The following is a 23845-nucleotide window of genomic DNA, read 5'->3' on the forward strand; positions in this document are numbered from 1 at the left end:
AGCCGTTGGGCAAAGAACAGTTCGAGTTAACTGTGTTGAGTTCGAGTTATCTATAGCAATTTATCATTCCGTGGGAACGGACCAAAAAAACCGTTCGAGTTAACCATGTGTTCGAGCTATCTGTGGGCAAGTTATCCATGTTTGCCTGTTTCTTGAATCCCTAATAAAAAATACTTCTGGGCTTAAACACCGATGGCAAATTTTAAATAATGGGATTGGCAAAACTAAATCATCATCATCAGCCCAAAATCTATAATACATAATGAAAAAGAACTAACTACAGAAATTGATATACCCTAGGACACTTATATTTCGCTAGTATTTAGTTTCGTGAGTAGCATACAGAGTAAAACTTTGCAGCAACTTAATTTCGCAGCTCTGATGAGTGCGAAAATATAGTGATGTGAAAATAAATGCAGTGGAACAAACATAATTAGATTTCTCAGGTTCAGTTAACCAATAAAAAAATTTCAATTTGCGACTAGTTTGTAATTGTGAACCGCAGGTAGAATGGTGTGGGCAAGGTCGATAATGCAATTTGATCATGTGCTGCCATTTGTTTCTTAGACTATCAACATGCCCGTATTCCCTGGGGCGGCTGGCCGGCTGAGCCGCCCCAACTTCATGGGAATTTTTCATAGCTAAGTACAGTCCAACCAGGAAAACTCGCCCTCAGATAAAATGTAACATTTCATCTCAAACACAAGGTTAACTCGAATGGATTTGTTTGGTCAGTTCCAACGCAATGATAAATTGCTTCAGATAACTCGACCTCAACATAATTTATTCAAAAAGTATTTTGCCCAACGGCCATGGACACGGTTTTTATCGATGTAAAATATCACTTCATCCTAAGCCATAGAGACAAAAATCAACTTTTAGTAGTTCTTAGGCGTCATGATTATCATCATCAGTGGCAAAATATTCTCATTACCAACTTTTATAAAGGTTTGAAAAATATCAAGTTCTACCAAACATCCGCTTGGCCATGTCCCATCGAAAGCGTAAAAACCTCCGAATGAACTTGAAATAAAATCCGCAAAATTGATCTTTGTTAAAATGCTAAAAAAAAATATGTGTTTTTTCTGAGCGTATTAACTGCAGTAAAGTTTTGCCTATTGTAATTTAAAAACGTCTCGTCAGTCACATCACCTAAAACAAATCTCAAAAAATAGAAAAATGTTGATACTTTCTAATAAAAAAATTCAAAACTTCACACGAGAGGCCTGGCTGAGGCCCTATATGAGAGAAACCTGTTGGGGCTTACAACCGCCCTCCTTCACACCCTAGGTGTTCATAACTAGTCGCCTAACATTAGCCACCCAAACTTGCAACCAGTGAATCCAGGCCTGACTATCAATGAACAAAGCTATTTAATTTCGTGTTTTCGCTCGTTAGCATCGGTAACGTTTTATCTTCCATACTAGGTTTAACATGTGGTGTACCTCAAGGTTCCATCCTTGGTCCAACTCTTTTTTTAATTTACATAAATGATTTAACGCATGTCACCAACATTGTCACACCTTTGCTCTATGCAGATGACATTAATCTCTTTTTCGAATCCTCTAACATAAATGAGCACATAGATTGTTTAAATAACGAACTTCTCGCTATTCAAAACTGGTGTACTCCTAACAAACTCACCTTAAACGTTGATAATACTATTTTCATGCTACTAAAACCCGCCAAAATAAATTTCATCTAGCTAACCCTCATCCCTTCTTCAATTTCAACAAACCAATTGGTCAGACAGATCACACTAAATTCTTAGGTATTTTCATTTATTCTAATCTCACTTGGAAAAAACACATCAAATATTTACTAAAAAACTGAGACCCTTATCAGGCTTACTCTACCACACATCTGAATATTTACCGTGCAAACCTCTGCTTTTATTATACAATTCCATGGTAAATTCTAAACTTTCATATTGCATTGAGACATGGGGCAATGCACCTCCCACCCATCTTGAAAATTTAATAACACTGCAAAAACACATGTTAAGAACCATTCAAAAAAAACCTCGCCTCACCCACACCAAACCTCTTTGAAATCTTCATCCATACTACCTATCAGTTCACTATATTCATATAGCATTATACTTTTAGCCCATCAAGAATTTCCAAATACAGTCAAACATGGATAACTCGGCCACGGATAGCTCGAAAACATGGTTAATTCGAACAGTTTCTTTGGTCCGTTCCCACGTAATGATAAATTGTTATAGATAACTCGAACTCAACACTGTTAATTCGAACTGTTTTTTTGCCCAACGGCTACCGAAACGGTTGTTATCGCTTTAGAAAATCACTTTATTCAAAGCCATAGAGGTAAACCTCATCTTTTCGTAATTCATAAGCGTTGTTATTACCACCATCGGCAAAATAATTTTGTCAACGACTTTTCTAAAGGTTTGGTCAAATTTGATTTATACTGCTATACGATTAATAGCACGGGCTTGCCGGATCACGCGCGCAAGGATTTTCGCCACGCACATACAAAACAAAAACAGCATGTTGTTTTGTATGTGCGTGGCGAAAATTTTTGAGTGCGTGACCCGGCTAGCCCGTGACGAATAGTTTTCCTACGTCGATTCCGTGTTGAATCAACGTCAGAATGTTGAATGTTTAAAACGTATTAAAAATGTTTTTATTAAACGTATACGTTGTCATAGCTAAAAAACTATTCATCGTTTGACCTAAACACAGAATACGTGTGTACATTCAATAAGTATCCATTCAAAAAGCGTGAGTGATATACAATGTACCGTTAAACCTCGTAAAACTTTTAATTGAACTGCCTCGGAGTGTTGCTCTTAACGAATCCCAGGTGAAGTAAGGGATTTTTCTTTGGTAACTTTTTCTTGAAGTTGCATAAACTTCAAGAAAACTCGGCAAAATTGATCGTGGGTAAAACGCTCAAAAGAAAAAGATGTCTTTTCTTTTGAGCATTTCAACAACGATCAATTTTTGCCAATGTCAATCTAAAAAAAACGTCCTGGCAATAACATCACCTCAAACAACAAACCAATCTCAAGTGATAGAAAAATCTCTATACTTTTTGATAAAAACGTTTTAAACTTTACATTAGAAGCATTTAATTTGAAACAAGCCATTTGTGCTTTTGATTTATATTATAGTTTGCATATGTACATGTATCTACTAATAAATAAGTAAATACATGGACTTGTGACAGTGCTCTGATAACTTGAATGCTCTGATAATTCGAACACTTTTGCTCGGTCCCGTGAAGTTCGAGTTATCCATGTTTGACTGTATATCAAACCCGATTCTCAAACTCCTGTTTAAATCTCCCACAATATTCTTCCTGTGCAGGCCATCGCAGGATGGATTTTCAACAAGCCATTTTTTGGAATCAACTCCGTTAGTCTATCAAAGGCATAGAGAAGGTGGCCAGTTTCAAAAGAGAACTTAAGTTGTATCTTTTAACATGTGAATAAAGCTGATGACGACAAGCTCAAATCCACGACTAGCTATGCTATTGCGTATTATAAGCTTCATCACTCCTCCAGCTTTTTTCTTTTGCTCAACTAATTTTGTTGAAAATAAATCACAAATCAGCGTAAAAGACGAAGTCTATTCGTTTGATGTAAAAGTTCTGGTTTTCACATGTACTTGCCAAATAAGTTGATCCCTTCTCTGACTCAATTCACTTGATCGAAAAATTTCCGTCCACATTAGAGAAACGTGATGTGTAGATGAGAAAACTGCTATCAATAATCAACCACGTCCTCCGATACCCAGATTTTTTTTCCGTCATTGGCAATGCAAGAAACTAGGGAATAAGCGGAGACACAGTTCTGGTGAAGACAAGCGGGCAAAAAAACACAACACTTGGTCATCATATACCTGCCTTGCCAATAGAACGGAACTGCCACCTACGATAACACATATTTTGGCAAAAATCATTGCTGCTAGGCAGATTTTTATCAAAAATTGTGATTCATGTACAAGAAAAAGGATGAACACTAGTCGATACGTCAAATTTATTATCAAAGTGTGGGGCCGTATGCGGATACTACAAAAAAAATGTTTTCAAAATAATAATTATACTGAAAGATGACCTTTGCTATGACAATCTGAGCTGTGAAGAACAGTAGCATTAATAGTAGTAAGAATAGTAGGGTTACTAGTATTTTATTATTTTATAAATAAATCACTATATGTCATAGCATTTCGATTTGTGATGATTTCCTGAAGTTTGAATATACCCTAGGACACTTTGATTTCGCTAGTATTAAGTTTCATGAGTAGCACACAGAGTAAAATTTCGTTGCAACTTAATTTTGCGGCTCTGATGAATGCGAAAATATAGTGATGTGAAAATAAATGCAGTGGATAAAAGAGATTACATTCTTCAGGTCCAGTTCGCTAATAAGAAAAAAAATTCATTTTGGGACTAGTTCGTATTTGTAAACCGCAGGTTGAAATGTGTGGGTGAGATCGATAATTCAATTTGATCACTTGCTGCCATTTGTTTCTTGGACTATCAATGACATAAGTCCCTCCCGCAGTGACTTTCACACTTGAATACCAAGAAGAAGAAAATAGATAGGTCACAACCAATTTCACAACCAAAACTGTGTAACCCTTTCGCTGCCATAAACACATTTGTGCGTTTTCTAAGGGCCACTGCCATAAATTCATTTTTGGACTTTCTCAGCAATTGCGTGGTAACCTGATTTTATTATTCGTTGACCACATAAACCACGGTCTTTAAGAGTTTTATGAAGTTGACAGTGTTGTCCAAAAATTGCTCTATAAAATCAGCCTAAAACAACGAAGCAATTTTAAACTTCTGTTGGAGAATTTCTAATCTAAAAATGAACATTTTTCTGTGAGTTCATTAACTACCGGCGCGAAAGCCATAAAACAGGTAATTAGTTTATGATGACAATATAGCCAATCAAGATTTCCGTGATTATACAGCTAATTAAAGTAGCAACACTGTCTTTGACAGTGGTGAAAGTAATAGTTCTGTAAGATTATTCTCCAATTTTATGACTTCACCTACCAAACTTTTATCCTTATCAGCTACAAATTCGGTGACTAAACTGATATCATCTTAATTTGCTTTGCCATGCTGCTCAGTCAGTGTATTAGCTATAATGAGTTTACCAGAAATTTCCCATTGAGCCCAACCACAGACGAAAATTGCCTGCATTTTTAATATGACGATTTTACTGTGGTTATCAATGAACAAAGCTATTTAACTTTGCGTTTTCAATCGTTCGTTATGATAGTTTAGTTTCCCTCATGAAATTTTCGCGGGAGGATAACACCGCGAAAATGAGAAAGTTAGATGACGCGAATACATAAGTGTCCTAGGGTATACTCGAATTTGTGTCAAGAAAATGGGACTGCCATATAAGTCGAGGATGAATTTTTAAGCTTGTAATTTGGTGTCTTATATGCTGGCATTCACAGTAACAACTAGGTACGAAATTCAATTATGAATAGAATATGCATCGGAATTCTAGCAAGTGTTATTTCATTTGAAGTCATTAAATCCTAATGTACCAGATGAATCATCTTAATGTATCAGATGTATCTAACTAGGGCTAATATAGTCCTAGTAGCAGTATATAGAATTAATAGACTAATAAAGCATTACCGGATTGTCTTGAATGCCATTTCAAATGCTGGGTGAGGGAACATTTGTTGACAAATTTAGCTTGGCATATATGACAAATGTGAAATCCTGACTCGTCGCTCACTGAAACAAAAAACAAGTTTAAATGATGACGTGCTTATTTGTCAAAATGACGTAAAGGATGGGAAACATAAGAATTTATTTACCCAAAAAGGCAAATGCTGAACTCATAGGGAGCAACTTCTTAAGTCTTCTCAACGTTGAAGAAACACAACAATGAATAATGCTTGTTTTTCATAAACTTGGCCTTTGATAAACTCAACATTATTTTTAACCTATCATGTACTAAAACCTAGTGAGGTCTGGCATCGCATGGTGCGGCAGGCTTAGTAGAAAAGATTTCTGATTAGTGAAAACTTAATAAGTTGGCCTATCATATCTGTGCATTAAAAAATGTAAGGAAACATTCTGCAGGCTACTTTGAACAATGGCGAATGTGCTGACCACCCATGCTGAGTTTATTGCTACCTTTGAGACTTATTTGCAAATTGTAGTTATAGTAGCTTCTGATGAGTCTCTTGATGGATAGAGTAATGACAAAGATTATGCCCTTTCCAACTAAGCAATAAGCGGTAGCAATAAGCCAAAACTTGTAATATCAGTAACTTGCTGTGGGTAGTAAAAAAGTAAGTAGAAGTTTATGCTTATCGCTTAAAGCTTTGGAGCAAATTGAAGCTTCACAACACGCTAGTTGGAGTAATAATTTGTATTTCGTGCCAAATAAGGTCTCTGCTGTTCAAAAGCATGCTGCCTTCGACAGAAAATTAGAAACACTAGAGCAGCTTTTATCAGCTTATACTTAGGTTGTCATGATTAACAATTACATTAGCAGTTGAGCAGTTGAGCAGTACACAAGTGTTTTTGAGAGATCATGAGGATTAAGCATTTGCCAGCAAAGAGCTTATATTTCTGCATACCAATACAATATACACATACTCCACCTCTGATATATACCCTACTTACGTGTTTATAGAATACAGTATAAAATTTACCAATTACAGAACACAAAAGAAAGAATGCAAGCACAGGACTGAAACTGGGGGGGGGGGGGTGGGCGTAATTGGTGTTAACCGTGAAACTCCCCTGAGATTAGTAAGTCTTCTAATACATTTCTGATCATTACGGTACCAAAACGCCGAGAATCTGCTTCAGACTCTTGAGACCATATTACTCTTCCTTCTATTGATCTATAACTAACTCAGCTGATATCGCCAAAATAAACAGACGTTTAGACTTGATTGAGAACAAGCAAGCTGATTATGAATTGTCGCTAGAAAATTTTGAAGAAGAGATCAACGATGTAAAAACTAAAGTTAGTAAACTCGAATCAGCTAAAACAGTAATGCAACAATCAACTACGCATAATAATTTGCTGATGTGTGTTGAAGCTAATGAACATCTCAACCGAGCTAAAGCTATAGAGCGGAACAGAATTCGATTTAAAAGTGGCGAGAACTTGATGGAAGGTTTTGCAAAACCTTTGAAGGTAGCAAAACTTAATGACATCAACCCTACTCGAGATATTGACAATATTTATAGGATTATAAAGACTCCCAGAATTCTTGTGAAACTCATCCAGACAACACTAAACAAGACCATTTTTTCAATTATATACAAAAAATATTATTGATAATTCACTCTTAGTATTTCAAGAGAAAAACAGAATCTACATTACAAAGTTACATAACTCATATGCTCAAAATATTTCGATAATGGTCCTTAAAATCACAACAAGGCGTCACGGTTTTCATTCAACTGAGGGCTATTATCATTGGTCAATCTTTTTGTCATCAAACTGCAACATTTAGCTGTGTTTTTGTGTAGCCGCAGCAAGCACCTCTAGTATACAGTGACAAAGGATTTCGTCTGTATGTGTAGCACGGCATTTAATGTGTGCTGTTGCACCTATTGTGATCAGCTAAACTTTTCGATAAAATTAACTTTTAAGACTTTCTTGTTTACTTATTGCATTTTTAATACATTTAAAGGAAGTTTAAGAAAAGTTCTGAGAAAGAGCTTACATGTTAGGGAAACTGTGTATTTATTTCATAGTCATGTTGGCAATTATTGGAAATTTTATGAGCGCAGATTACCCCAACATCCTATTATCATCTCAGTATTGTTATTATCAAATGTTCTATTAGATGTTTCATAGAACTTGTCAGTTTTAATTCAAAATTTTTAATAATATCACTAAAAAGATATTCAGTTTGTATCCTAACAGGTTACTATCGAATAAAAATTTGTGCCACATTGACACTTGGTACTTCTAGAGTGATATATCAATTTTCAAGGACAATTTTTATAACCTATACCTCCTATGACGTAAATAATTTATGTGAAGTTTTTGCTTTGTACTATGTAAAAAATTCCATATGATCATAGTTTAAAGTTTCAAGTTGGGCGAGTTCTCAAATATGATTTGAATGCTAATCTATCTCGCCGCACTTGCAAAAAAGAGACGACATGTATATAAGCGTTATATCTATCGTATATGCAACTTGGATACAGATAGAAGTCAAACACGTAGTACTGCTTTTTTATAGTAATAATATTTTGCCATTTTGCCATTTTGCTTTGATGTTGAGGGGTAAAATATTCATTATTAGCTTTACTTTGTGCAATAAATTTTGCCGTTTAGAAAAAATGAGCCAATCTTTGTGAATGAACGTCGAAGATGTGCGTTCCCTATAATTTTGAAATTGCTGCAATCATGATCTATAAAACCAATGAGTTTGATCAAAAAAAGTAGAAAAGTTGTCGATGCAAACTAATAATACTGAAGTTATGGTATAGCCAACAAATAAAAAAGTTAAATCTAGTTTTTTTTATTTTTGTATGGCCAAAGGGGTGAATTTGGAAAGATATTGGAACGGATTAGACAGTTTACATGTACATTACTGTTTTTATGACTACAATCCATATAACGTAATAGTTTTTTTTGAATGGATTATTTACGTTGTAAGAGGGCCTACTGCAAGAATAAGCTTGGTAAAGCTATTTCCAAGTAAAGATGCAAAGTAGTGCATGTAAGTGTTACGCTAAAATTTATAAGGAAGTTTAGCTTAGCCTTGACAGACATGACATAACATTGGACAGAAAGCACCCATGAGTTTACAGGGAGTATCACTGGAAAAAACTTCGACTATAAACAGAAATTGGCCATGTTTACAAACATTAACATTCATATTACATCACAAAGTTACATACACATGTGTGCGTCATCTGCTTCGATATCCACCTCTGTGTAATTGTAATCGGCTGAGACACACTTTCTTCTTGGCAATATTTTCTTTTTCGTTACAATCATCTTAATCTTGTTCCGGGGTGTAAATGGAACTCGAGAAACCTTGTCACCTAAAAAAACACAAGCCTCGCATATGTCACAACCTCGGCTACTATAATACATATGTCAACATTCCAACAATACTGATGAGTAATTTAAATTGTCAATAACTGGTTTAAAACTGTGAGTCACTTCAATCATGATATTGTTTCAGTAAACAATCCAAACATCCAAAATTTCTTGCATTTGAGCTAGTTACTCATATAGCTGCTGAATAGCCTTTTATAACATAGCCTTTTATAATATATAATATTATAGAAATATTAGCAATTTATCAACAGCTCGCAGCTTGAAAGCAACATTTCAGTACATGAGAGGTCGGAATAATTAAAATAATTTAGATGAAGACTCCCATAATTGTTATCAAGTTCGTATAAATGAATTGATTTGACCAGCCGATAAAATACATTTTAAACACGCAAATTTCAAATTATGGAAAAAACTATCATAGAAACTCTGTGAGACTCACAACTTCTTAACTTGGCATTACGTTTTGATGAAGTTTCTCTTTTCTCGCCCCTTTCAGGTGGCTTGAAGCCCTCATCACTCTTATCTGATACAACATCAGAATGACAATCAAAGTCATTGATATCAAAATCTTCATCCGCTTCAGGCTCTATGTCAATGTTCAATGTTGCAAGGGAATCAAAGTCATCATCAATCTAAAATGGTCAAACACTCACTAATGGCTTTGCACTTTGTTAACCAGAGGGTATACAATCAGACATCTAATTATGATGGCTTTGAGATACAAAACTTCCAACATACAGAAAGAACCAGCAAGTATTTACCAATGCGCTTGAAATCGATTCCAACATACAATGCTCCAAATTTCTTCGGGTGCCAGTGATGTCAGTAAACGTGAGAATATTAATGGAAATAAACCGGAGAAACACAAAAGTATACATTGAATTTCTGTTTTTGGACAAGTCAGTGTTTGAACACAAAACAGATTTGAACAATTGAATAATTTGAACAAATTTGTTCGTTTCGGATGTGGATCAGAAATTTTGAACTCAAAGCCATGAAAATGTTATGATGGACAGACTACCAGCGGACCCTCTATCTCATTATCTTTATTATTCTATAATTGGCTAGTCAATGAAATACTATTATTTCTCAGTTTAAAATTAGTGAAATTATAAAATTTTTGATGTATTTGTTACACAATCTTTGTCATATGATTGGGACTGTGGGGCCTACATTGATGCCCATGATGAAGGCAGTTGTGAGAATTGATGCAGCCAGGCGATTAATAAGTAAAAGTACAATATTAGCAGTTTGGAAGGATAAGCAACATTTCTTACAAAAGCTGTTCAGGCAAGTTTACGCTATACAACATGACTATGTTGTCAAAAATGGAAATTTCTTAAAATTATTTATCAGCGAGTATAGATAAAGGTGATTCATTCAGAGTATTAATGTTTGTACTCTTAAGCCGGTGTGAAAGCGCAGGTGATGTGAGGTGTCGGGGGAAGTGTCAGCGTAGGAAAGGCGCAAATGGGGTGAAGAAAAGACTTGCAGGTGAGATGATGTCAGGTGGTTGCAAGGAGAGGTACTGTAGAGTTTGTTGGAAACTCTAAATATTGAAATAACTCAAGATTTTAAGAGAGAAGACTTCACTGGTTAAGTGTGCGGTTCACAATCTTAATTTTACCATGAAACCTGAAATAATGTTTCAGTACCATTTTTATACCAACTTGCTAAGCACAATAATTATGAATGCAATATAATATGAACAGTTATAGTATGATAGCAAGTAAAAGTACTGAACATCAAATGAAATGTGACAAGAAACAATATAACATGGTATAATAAAATAAAACAGTATATGCAACTAACCAGTAGATGCAACTAACATGTAATCTCTAATAAAAAAATCCCTCAGCAATTGACAACTTAATAATTAAGAGTAATGATTCAAATCTGGCTGCCTTCTACAGAAGTTGGAAAAACGTCACGCTATGAGTTAAGAAAAATCTTAGCCTTTGACTTAACGCCGGAAACTATCACTGGTCATCACGTATTAGGCCAATTTGACTAAGCACCAACTCCAGGAATGTTAATTTAATCAACTTTTCCCACACTCCCATTTAAATTTCTTAAATTTATTGTAATGCGTAGTTTTGTTGCTTGTTTCTGATTTATCAATTGTGGATTAATTCACACTAAACTATTGATAATGAATAATCCTACATGATATATAGTTGCTAATCTAAATACTCAGCAAAACTACTACACTGTGTAGTGACCTCTGCAGAAAAGTTAGTGGGCGCATGGGTAACCCTTTTTTATTAAGAAACCAGTTCCCTATTTAGATTTTTAGGTTGCGCACCAAGCCGTATGAGCCTGCAATAGTTTCGGTCAGTCTACCTAGCTTCCAATCATTTCTAGCTGCCTGGTTGTCTTTGACAATGGCCTTATCTCCTTTTAAATTTGGTTTCGTCCTTGTCCATTTCTGACGAATTGTTATACCGTTTAGATATTCAGATTTCCATGTTTTCCAGAAATCCTCTGCTGCTGCTTGGGCTATCTTCCACCGTTTGCTGCTATAAAAATCATCTTCGGTGAAGTTTTTAGGTAATGGTGCCAGTAATGATTGACTTTTCATGGTCAAGCTATGATTAAGTGTAAGCACATGATCCTTGGGATCGCTTGTTGATGTGGCGGTCATGGGTCTACTGTTGATGAAATTCCTTGCTTCATAAGAAAAAAATTCTTAGGGTTTTGGTGTCTAGTTTGTTTTCAGCTTGAAGGTCATTGCATTAAGTACTGCTCTAACTGAACGAATCATTCTTTCCATGGCCCCTCCTTGATGACTTGCCTCAGGTGAGTTGAATTTGAAATGAATGCGGTTCTCTAAAGTATTGCTTAGTTTCTTTACTGGTTATTTCTAGTTGCTTTTCAATCTCATTCTTTGATCCAACAAAATTAGTTCCATTGTCACAATATATTGCTTGAACGGGCCCTCTTAAGGCCATAAAGCATCTCAAGACTTGTGTTAAGATGTCTGCGCTCATGTTGTCTAAGACCTCTATATGAACTGCTCAAGAGTAGAGACAGGTTATCATAAGTCCCCATCTTTTCAGCTCTGTGCGCTTGTCCTTCCTGTAATAAGGCCCAAAGGTGTAAATTCCAATGTTAGGGTCTGTCTTAGGGTTGAGTTTGATGAGAGACTTCTCCTTCTCCGTCATCGGATAACTCTCTGCTTGTGCCATCTTTAAGACAATTACTTATGCTTTTTTCAAATCATTGGTCTTCAACTCTTTGCACATCCACTGTTTCTGTTTGACAAAGCTTTTCAGCAATGCTATACACTAGTTTCTTCCAACTACTGAGTCGAGTAAACTTTCTCGTTATGCTTTGCGTGTTGAAAAAAGCCCTGGTAACTAATCCCTTTTTTCGCGCTTCTGGGTCACATTCATTAATCGTTGCGTTGACCCCACTTTTCTTAATGAAATCTAGCACAAGGGGGTCTCTGAAGAAAGAAGGCCCATTCCACCACATGTCATTATCAATGATTTTTTAGCACCTTATTCCAAGAGAAGCTATGTCTGCTGGATTGCTCGATTGAATTCTGCCGGAGCATAATTCCATTATTTGGGTTCAGTTGTCTTCCTAATTTCCCTTACCCTGTTGGCAACAGACATAATTTTCTGACATCATTGGATATGTATTCCAGCACTATTGGAGAATCACTCCAGAAAGTTTCTTCGTTATACTAAACTTAAGTTCCTTCCTTAGCACATTATTCCTCGGGCATGTGTGAGTTGAATCAGATGAAATTTTTGGCTAGTGTGAAAAAGGATCCAACCATACGGGATATGGAAATCTAGACAAAAGTGAATAAAAAAGGCCCATACATGGCCATACACACCCATACACATGCGCCCATACACACACTTGTGTATGTGCACTTGGGTATGGGCGTGTGTGTGTGCACACATGTGTGTGAGTGCACATGCGCATGATGTACCTTAACATAGAAGTTGATTTTGCTAATTGGAATTGGAAGTTACTCAAGTATAATGCTCTCCCAATATATGATGTCGAGCATTATACTTGTATCTCAAGGTTCAATTTTACTGCATTTTACAAAAAATATGGATTTAACCGTGAGTCAGAAAACACAAATAAAATCCTGCAGCCAATCATACATCTGCTATAACGGTGTGGCTACTCGTAAACCATCGTTGTTTTGACTGAAATATAACTACTTCATAAGCTAAGGTAAGTTGTCATAGTCTATAACTTCATCCATACATACCATTATATCCGTCTCTAATACCTTGTCAAGGTTTTCGACAGCTGCGGTCATTTTCATCTGGAGGTTATTGGCTGGTGGTTGGAATCGTTGTACTTGCTTTCTGTCTAATTACACAGAAATAGGCATGACAATTTGAACATAAAACTTCACCATGAAGAATGAAAACACCTAAATGCCTGTAAATACAAGTTGAATTTGTTTGTTGAAGAGTTGTAGACTTGGCGCAATTAGGAGCAAATGTGGAGATACTTAAAATAAGTTTATCAGTGTTATGAATTATGTAAAGGCTAAAAACGCCTAATGAAACAAAATACATATAACGTAAAAGTTACATTTTCATTATTCTTTATAATACAGATGGCTAAAATTATCGAAAACTTTTATTTTGATCATGAGTCAATTTATTCATTGTCAACATCCTTAAGGGGATCATGATTACAATAATTTTATGTTAAGTCAAGGGGAGCACATACCTTCCAATGTCCATATAAATTCACCTTTCACATTCTCTTCTAAACCGGAACATCTACAGTTGAAAAAAAAATAAAAAATACGGTTTATGCCAAAAATAAAGTCAAACAAAAGTATATATAGTTACTATGTTAACAGGGTGACAGTGCGTCCAAACATTTTCGTAAATCCAAGGTTAGAGATTAAGAAAAAGAATCGATTTCAACAAGATTCCAATTCACTGACACTCAGATTGGTTGACCTACACTCTAACACCCGCATTATCAAAGTTCCGCCTTCAAGTCCTTGTAAATAATAATTTAGCCACTTATTCTCTTGATTCATCAGCAAACCTGACAATCTCTTATGGCACACTAGAGTAGTCTAGCGTGCCATGAGCTCTAGCAGCTGGGAGCGCACTAGTGCATGCAATATAGATGCCTCCATACATCATTTTCTCTCCAAAGTGCGACAAGAGAAAAAATATTTTTTAAGCTGTGGGAATCTGGTTATTCAAATTTAATTTGAGAACTTACACCGACTTAATATTTTACGTTAAATACGATTTCTTACGTAACACAAAGCCAAAACTTTACATAAATTCTTTAATATAAATGAAAAATACGATAGAAGTTTACGTTAAAGGAGCGTCTTCTGTATCTGCTTCAGTGCTAATATCTTTCACAATTAGTTTTATTCACAATTCGATTGATGCCATTTTTATCCTGATATTTTTATAAATACATCATCATTAGCTTTTTTCACAAGCAGCATTACCAGAAATAATTGAAATTGCATATAGCATCGTCACACGACAAAACATTGCAACAATGTACTTGAGAAGAATTTTGAGATGACAACTATGAGAACTTATTTACACTGGCCTTCAAAAAATTACGTTGTATGAAGTAATGCCTCTGTTACTCAAAGACTAGCGTAAAGAAGTAAAGGCTACACGTAGGTAACCATCAATTAATTTTGGATATTTAATTAATATATTTAGTATTTACAAATGATAATGTTTTTAAAGAATGCAGTAAATTTGTAACTATGCAGGAATTCTTTGCGTTATAAATCTAACTCTCCCAAATATTTCAACAATCTTTATGCATTTAAAAATAATTACTGCTTCTTTAAACAGCTTAGTTACGTTAGCGAAGATGTTAACAAGACATTTAAATATCAGACAAATACACATGTAATGAATTTTTTTACTAAAAGGTTTTACTAAGAATAAAAAGAATTCAAATCCATTGTTGAATGGCTGATTAATGAAGCTTAAAATCACTGATAATTTCAGACAGTCACACAATTTCTATCTTTATCTTCACCTTCAACAGCAGCTGAAAAGGGCACCCACATTAATTAAAATATACCATCTTTTATAAAAATTCTAACATTAACTGCTGTGAACATCGATGATGCCCCTGATAGCGACTACCTTTCGCTGAAATTGCAGAGAGATCAAATTGTATAAGAAAAGCTAAATGTTTAAGTAAGGTAATTCAGTGTTTCACAATTAAAGATCGTAAACCATAACTTGCCTTCATGACAAAAATGCGCACTAGCACCTCAGTTGAAAAAAGTGTTGGCTACCACAAACCTTGGCTAGCACAAGTGTTTAATGGAAGAAAATGCAGGAAAAATAGGGTGCGTAAGTAGGCACACAGAATGTGTAGAAAGTTGGGTCTGCTATACTACACTATTCACTAAGTAAATGATATGTAAACTGGATGTAGGGAATTTCTTGGAACTTCACTCATATTGTCTGTCGAGAACTCACTCATTCTCAACAAAAAATGACATGAATGTCAACAACATTATTAAGGTCATGTTAGCCCATGTTCAAATGAAACACTCCTTCAAGCGGTCTTTCAAATAGAATTATAAAATTCCAGACGAATCGGGCCAATGATCGGGCCACAATCAGACCAATAATGTAAATGCATAACAGCTTATTAATTGGCCAAAACTAGAATAACAACTAGCCTGGAACAAACATTTGATGAAATATGTAAAAGGCAGTGCCTTAACATTTACAAAAGAATGCTAGACCTAGTTTCTTATGATTTAACCAATCACAATATAATTTCTGAAATAGAGATATTTCGCTAGCAGTGCATGCAAACATTCGAGTATTACATCCGCCAAGGTAGGTACCTACAGCGACATCAGACCTTGAACACCAAATCCCGCTTACACATCATTAATGCTATTCAGTTTTAGAAGTCCACAAATCATTACAAGAAATATATTATGAGAAACTATAACAGAAAAGGAAAGTGAAGGCAGTCATTTATCAACCTTGACAATGATTTAGCTTCATTCAAGATAACTGAAAAAATCGGCTACCAGCTTTAGCATAAACACTCTATATGTAAGATTACAATAGTGTTAATTTATTGGTCAGCTGCCCTATAGAATAACCCACAATTATTTCAATGAGTCATCAAATGCGTTGTCTAGAGCCTAGATGTTTTTTAATGTAATGGTAAAATTCAGCAAGCCCGACCAAAAAACAGGATATTACGATGGAAAAGCGTATTTTAATTGTTCAAATTCACTACCACGCTCACAAAGTAACAAATACCTACCTAGTGTTTATGATCCGCAATGAAAACCAACAATATTTTGTACAGTACTGTATGGACTGAAAACTTCAAGTCAAACGTAGCAGCTTACAGCTCACGTACCATATTCGGTTCACTACACTTTTGCGATGCTACAAAACAAACTTGATATTTAGCTCAAACTAATTTAGCTTACTGAAAACAGAACTCATTCACAATTAGTATTCGCATTACACATGTATATTAGTAAGGCTCATTTGCTTATTAACCTGAGTACCAACCATAAAAATTCTCGAACGACTGTCTATTTCAGGGTTAATTGAGGCAAGAGGCTAATCCCCAATAAATTAACAAGTCATCAATTAAACCTCGACAATGCATACATTTTCTGAAAACTAACAATGTGAAGAATCCAACTACAGAGGAACCTCGGTTCTCAACCACAACCCATTCCAGGTTGTTCGAAAGCCGAGTTGTTCGAGATCCAATACAAATTTTTCCATTAGAACTAATGTATCTAAGTTTTATTCCATTCCAAGACGACTTGACGATCTCGGTAAAGTATCTTTTAACATTTTACACCATTAACTGTACTGTATAGTGCATACTAAGAAGAAAAAAAGAGGAGAAATATAGATAATGTTCAATTTTAACAAAATATTTTCTATTTATAATGATAAAAATACAAAATTAAAAGTAAACATTTCGTATGCTTTGCTCTTAAAACATCGAAAGCATTAAAGGTTATGATACAATACCAAAAAGCGCAAAAATTGATAATGAAACAGCATAAAAATTCAACAGATGAGTTACATCAAAAATCGTGTGAAAAAGAAAATAGAAACAGCAATGGCACTTTTAATTCACATCTTTGGAAAAGAATCCTCCAAAACAATTTAGGGTAACTCTACTGGTGGATTTGTCCCCAGAGAAGCTCTTCAGTAGAGGTGACGGTCTCCCAGATGGCTCCTTTTTGTAAAGAACTTATGACATGAAACTTCTCCCTTTGTTTAAGAACCTTCTGAAAGCGGCTCATAACAACATCACTAAACATATACAGATGCTGTTTCCGGAGATGTTCCGGACGTTTAATTCAAATGTGCATGCTCCGGTTTGGTTGAGAACCGAATTTATGGTCAACATCCGAGACAAACAAATCTCAATATCTTTGGTCAAAAACTGTGTTCGAGAACTGAAGTTCCGATGTACACCATAATCTACGTAGTGAACGTTCATTACATAAACTATATTTGACGATACATCATTGGGAGCCAATTTCGTTAAACTCTTCCTATGTTTTAGGAGTTGGACGCAAAGGTAGTTTCATTCTTTTGAAGGTGGTTTTACATAATCCAGCTAGACTAATGGTGCGTTTACACTGGCCGATTTTGACACCGGTTTTGTCGTGCACAGACAAATTTGATGAGTCGGTGTCGGTAGGTGTGAACAGAAAGATCGGTGTCGGCACCGATCTGAAAGTCGGTGTCGGAGAAACCCAGCAGTGCCCGGTTGCACCGACAAATCGGACACTCATCAGCCAATCAGAAGCTAGGAGCCTCTGATTAAATGAGCCTAAACTTTAATGACAGTGCTAAGTTAAAGAAAGGGCTAGGTTTAATGAGAGGCTAGGAGACTGTCATTAAACTTTCCCTCGTTCTCTTTTTGATAGTGAACCAGCATGGCTAGCAATGATGTGAACGCCAGAGTACCAAAAAAATCAAATTAGCTCTTTAATTTAAATTAATTAAAAGTGAATAGCCAGTTGTACGACTACTACTAGTACTGCTACTAGTTCTACTATTTGTACTACTGTAAATGAATTTGCAGGCCCTTTCTTGGCACGATCTAGATTATGTCATACAGAAATAAATTGCGTGTGATTTCATTCAATGTTTTATTAGCGAAGGAAATTCACTAGCCGGGAGCGTACGGCCATTTGCTCTGTCTACTAAGTGAGCGTTGCTCCCTTATATACAATAAAATTGCCCGTTCCGGCTAACGGGACCGAGTGAGCACACCGGCTAACAATGTTTAAATGGCCAATAATAAGGCCCGCTAGTGCGTTGATATGACAACATAAACAACGGCAATTGATAGCATAACGAGTAACAAGGCCAACAATAAAAAGGCAATAAAAAGGACAACCCATATAATAAAATATTTACAGACATATAAAATATATACAAACATATAATTACAAGAAGTGTAAAGTGTTGGCCCGGCGTCCACCACACTACTACTACCACAAATATACATTCACCATTCAATCTTCTTCATTATTCATTTTATTTATTATAATTACTCGGACGAAAGATAGTACGTACAGTTCTTTGCTCGGACTTTCATTGCCTCATTATTCATTCATTGCTTGGCATTTAGTAGTTGCTTCTAGCGGTATTAGTAGGAGCAGTAGTAGTAGTGTAGTACTAGTATATGATTTTCCACATAGGGGCGTTGATTTTTATGTGTACTCGTCTTCGCGTGGTCGGGTGAAGGTCAGAACGGCGAAGCGCTGTAATTGGCTGTTGGCACCGACAAAAATCGTTTGATCGTTGCAATGTAAAGGGGGAGTCGGTGTCGGCACCTATACGTGAAATGTCTGAGGAATCTGTCCGAGTGGGAGTATTGGCACCTAATCAAGAGTCGGTGTCGGCCAGTGTAAATGCACCAGAAGAACATCACACGGCAGCAACTTCGTTGTTTAAAACGGAACAGTGCCTGATGGCACTGTTTCGTGTTAACTGATGCTTTTTAACCTAGTGCCTAACGGAACAGTAGGGCATTGTTTCGTTTAATTTTTTACCGCTGAAGGCGGATTAACCGGAGATTCCGATTATTGCGCCATAGCGGTGAAAGAAAAAACCACAGAATACCTGCACCCTTATATAAGCAGTATGGCTCAAATCATCAGAAAAAAGTAGCAGCTAATAGTCCAAAAAGTACTGTAATAATATTCAAGTGTACAGACTGTACAAGATGAACGCAAACCGAAAATTACTGTAAATTAATATTATTAGTTGATAAAATATTAATATAATTAAAAATAATTAAAGTGATTACAGCTTATGAGTAAATACTTCATAGCAGCCTGAATGAGAGCCCATTTTGCATGCTGCACATCAGGTGCTCCAAAACGATCCTCTACAATGTTCCTTACTCTTACAAAACCGTTATTTTCACCACCATCAGCGTCAGTGTTGCTACTTTAATTATCTGCGTAATCACATAAATCTGAATCCGCTATAATGTCGTCAACACAAGTAATTCTCAGTTTTCTAACTCGAGAGGTACATACACAAGCCATAATAACACTAAATAATTTGAACGTCAAAAAGAAAAAAGTGTTTGGTTTTCGGTTGAAAGTTCTAAACAAAAATTTAAAACTGCTGCATAATTTTCTTGATCTTCTTGATCATCTGATTTAAAGAAGCTTTCCAAGTGATGATCATTAGTCTGGTCGGCCTCAAAATCACTGCTATTATAATCTAAACAACTTAAAACGTCTTCTAAAATGATTTTCGTCCATATTCAGAGTAGCAGTTACGATATTTTTCTTGAAAATAATTTCTATTTGCAAAACAGAAATTATCACGTCGACTCCAACTGAAAACGTATCTTTGTTTTGTTCCCTTCACTATTATTAGGTAAACTTACAAATATGAGCTAATCAGAAAAATTATAGAGCAATTTTGTAACAGCCGAAATGATCGCTTCAGTCAAAATAAAATCAGCCCGAACGGGCGGTTGATTCGGCTTGGTCAGCACTCGGGTTAAGATGTGATACTTCATGGTAAAATGGTTCTGCATTCCATGATAACTATATGTAAAAATCAGTTCAAGTAGAGATTAAAATATTCAATGTTACTACTAGCATTAACGACAGCCTCAGCTGAACGATACATGAGACAGGCTAAAAAACTAACTGCCATTGATGGAAGCATGTAACTTCTGGATCAAAACATTCCTATATTTTGATATACAGATATGATCAGATTATTTATCAAATTGCTCATGGTGTGAGAAAAAGTTAATTTTTGTATTTTTACTCATCATTGTTTGGTTAATTACTTCCGGCTTATCAGCTAAAAATCAGTAGGGCGTTAGATTACTAATTAAAATGCCAAACAAGTACTAAAAGTCGTCAACTACCATAGAACCTATTCTCTGCCACCGGTTGACATAAAAATGATGTGTGGCAACCAGACAACTACTAGCAAAAAAGTTTTTTCCAAGTCCATCATATGGGAAAAGAACTGACTCCTATAAAATACAGCACTCAGGTATTTTCCAGTGCACAACCACTTGCTTCGACTGACAGAAGTAAACAAAGTGGGACTGACTTGGGCCTAGTCAGTCCCCATCATCTAATAATATGAGGGTTTCATTCAGTTTCTTCACAAGTTTAAGAACTTAATAAATAAATGTTGAATTGAGCGTATTGTTTACTGCACAACATAGTAAACTACTGGTTTTTTTGTAAATAATAAAGCCCGGGTACAATTTCTATGCATATAGCTTATGCATAATATTAATACCGTTAATATTCTGCGTACCGACTGGTACAGGCCGAGTAGCCCTCATCATCTGATAACAAGAGTGTTTTGTTCAGTTTCTTTACAAGTTTAAAAAGTTACAAAATAAATGTGACATTGAGTGTATTGTTTATTGCACCTTATAGTAAACTATTGTTTTTTGTAAATAATTAAGCCCAGGTACAGTTTCTATGCATACAAATTAGGCAGAATATTAACAAACCGATTTTTGAGCCCAACAAATATGTATAAATAATGTTTCGTTCAGCTAAAACTTACAAATACAATACTTTTATTCCGATTGAATGGTTGCAAGAACTAGCAAGGGAATAATGAGTGGTTGATAATAGCAGAATTCAAGTGTATATATCGTGGATTAAATAACTATTAACTGCGATAGTCGTGAAGAGGAGAAATACAACAACCGTAAAAGTTCGGCGATCATTTATTACGGTAGCTATTTTTTAGTAATAGCGTGAGTCCTATAAGCGTCTACGTAACTTCGCTGCCCGTGAGAGCGAGCCGAACTAGACCCACTTGAAGGGATACCGACCAGAATTTACTGATGGATGTGAACTTTTACCTTGTAACGCAACTGCAAAGATGAGCGTGAAACGGAGTCGCCACTGAGAACATTGACACGTAGCGTTTGAGTTGCTTCGTGATTATTTTATGTGACGAAGACGCACGTCCCCGTGACAAACCAAAAGCAAGTGCGCACTAAGGGCGTATTGTCTATGACAAACATGCTGCACGTTGGCAGTCCAAACTCGTCTTCTTGAAAATCAAGAATGATTACTTGCATTAAATAATGGTTATTTGTGTTTTGCTGGGGCTGGAAATGCTTAGATTTTTTTCTAGATACTAGAAATATAAGGTATATGTATATATATATATATATATATATATATATATATAAATTGGAAAGTCAAATAGTTTACTTATCTTTCAGCTACTGTCAGTTTCCTGCTGGCGCATTCTTCAGGCTGTAAGATTCAACACAGTTGAAGAGTTGGAGAGCCCATTGGAGATGTGCAATGTGTTTTACAGCTAGTCTACAATGCATCAGTCTCGAACTACTCAAATCGGCATTGTCCTAATTTTGTACACAAAACTGATAATGAAATTGACATTGCTAGGCAAATTGACGCTCTTCAAACTGGCAGTATGCAAAAGTTTTACATATTTTAAGAAATTCTAGAAAAGATTTTGCTGTTGCACTGCTTAGCTATCGCCAGCTTTTATGGAATTGAGACTTCTGCATGCTTGAAACACTAATCATGACTCCACCAGTTCTTCGTCTATAGCCTGTGTTTTGACATGGTATATACAAACTGTGCAGCAGTAATGTGGTTGTTGATAAAATTTATTATCAATAAAATCTACTATATAAACTACATATATGCCCTCTCGCCTTTTCAACGTAAGGCGTTACATCTGGAGCATTTTTGGACATTCGTCCCATAAAAAAATTCAACCCTATACTGTGTTGCATGAATGTAGTCAAGCGCGAAGTTTTCTGTCCATACACGGCGCCTGGTAGCAGCTGCTGTAGTTAGTGCATCTCGCTGTTGTCGCGGTTTTATCCGCTCCAAAAATTCAGCTCGGTGAGCAGCTGTTGTAGCTAGTGCATCATGTTCTTGTCGCCGCTGCATCCGCTCGGAGGTTTCTGCTCGTTTGGCCGATGTAGCGGCTGCTCTGAGCCGTTTGAGTTACTGCTGGGGTCGGTCTAGTAGTCTCTGCGATTCTAGCGGCTGCAGCATCTATTCCGGCCTGCTCTCGATGTACCCGTGTTTGTTCGGCGGTTTCTGCTCTTCTAGCAGCTGCAGCAGCAGTTCCATTTCGTTGTGGGCATAGCTGTGTTTGCTCTGCAGTTTCTGCTCGTCTTGCTGCTGCTTCGCAAATTCGATCTCTATCTACGGGAATCAATCTGTTTTTGCGTTTGGGCAATAGGCTTTTTGGAAGGCATTGTACTGCTTTAAGCATTTCTAACATTGATTGAGATGGTGTGCTTTTTGTAATATACGCTGCTCGCTTTCTTCTCACCACTGCCTATCGCCAGGCTCGGAGTGCCCGTGCAAGTTCTGTAGTTTCTGTAGTTCTCGTAGCTGGAAAAAAAGTAAAAGTAACTCAGCTGCGGAAGGAAATGAACATGTTTATTATCACAAGCAGTGGCAAATCCAACATTTTCAACCCTTTCACTGAAGTAGACTCCCTCATGCGTTTTCTATGGTCGACCGCCATAGACACATTTTTGCGACTTTCCCAGCAATTGCTAGTAACTGAATTTTATTATTCGTTGATAACATAACCAACGGTCTTTAAGACTTTTATAGTAGTGACAACGTTGTCCAAAGATTTCTCTATAAAATTAGCCTAAAATTTAATTAGAAAATCTTCGTTCGAGAATTTCTAACTTAAAAACGAAGATTTTTTGTGCGAGTTCATTAAATGCGTCCGAGTTAAAAAACATTTAAATAACTACTTATGTTGATGACACATGACAGATAATTAAAATGCACAAAATATAGATACAACGATTTTTTGTATAGCAGTGCTTGTTAACATGTTGGCAAAATGAAATATATAACCAAAACAAACAGTATAGATGGAGTTTGAAATTGAAAAAATATCGTATACATATTAAGCAATATCGGCAAAATGGCTGGCAGTAGGCCAACAGTAGGCCAAATTTGTACACGGACGCAAGTGAAAGGTTTATGTAGTGGAAGTGTGGCAATTCATAGACAATACAACATTGATTAAGAAATACCTACCTTTTTTATGTAGAAATGTAGTGGGTGAGAACTGCGTTTTCCCGTGACCGCAAGAAATCAACGTTCGTGTGACCTTCTCGGTACATGTTGGCAGTAAATATTATTCGCATGTAAATTACTATTCATTAATTTATTTTATTTAATGATTAGTACATTTGTATAGCTGTATAGGCTGCCAAACTCAGAACGGTGCTTTTTCACGCGACCGCAATTTAGCTGTCCGAACGCAC

The 23845-nt window shown here is 36.0% G+C and overlaps 1 protein-coding gene across 1 annotated transcript in view; it reads right to left on the minus strand.

Annotated features, from left to right (window-relative positions):
- LOC137388501 (zinc finger protein 271-like) overlaps positions 1-22493 on the minus strand; it is a 30334-nt gene extending 7841 nt beyond the window's left edge. Inside the window, exons 1-6 of the mRNA XM_068074988.1 lie at positions 22368-22493; positions 17218-17327; positions 13760-13812; positions 13287-13390; positions 9489-9681; positions 8884-9030 (exon numbers count right to left, since the gene is read on the minus strand). Coding sequence (XP_067931089.1) covers positions 8884-9030; positions 9489-9681; positions 13287-13390; positions 13760-13812; positions 17218-17327; positions 22368-22493 — 733 coding nt within the window. The remainder of the gene's footprint in view (positions 1-8883; positions 9031-9488; positions 9682-13286; positions 13391-13759; positions 13813-17217; positions 17328-22367) is intronic.
- Between the last annotated feature and the right edge of the window lie 1352 nt (positions 22494-23845).

Source organism: Watersipora subatra, chromosome 2, assembly GCF_963576615.1.
Source record: "Watersipora subatra chromosome 2, tzWatSuba1.1, whole genome shotgun sequence".
Lineage (NCBI taxonomy): Eukaryota > Metazoa > Bryozoa > Gymnolaemata > Cheilostomatida > Watersiporidae > Watersipora > Watersipora subatra.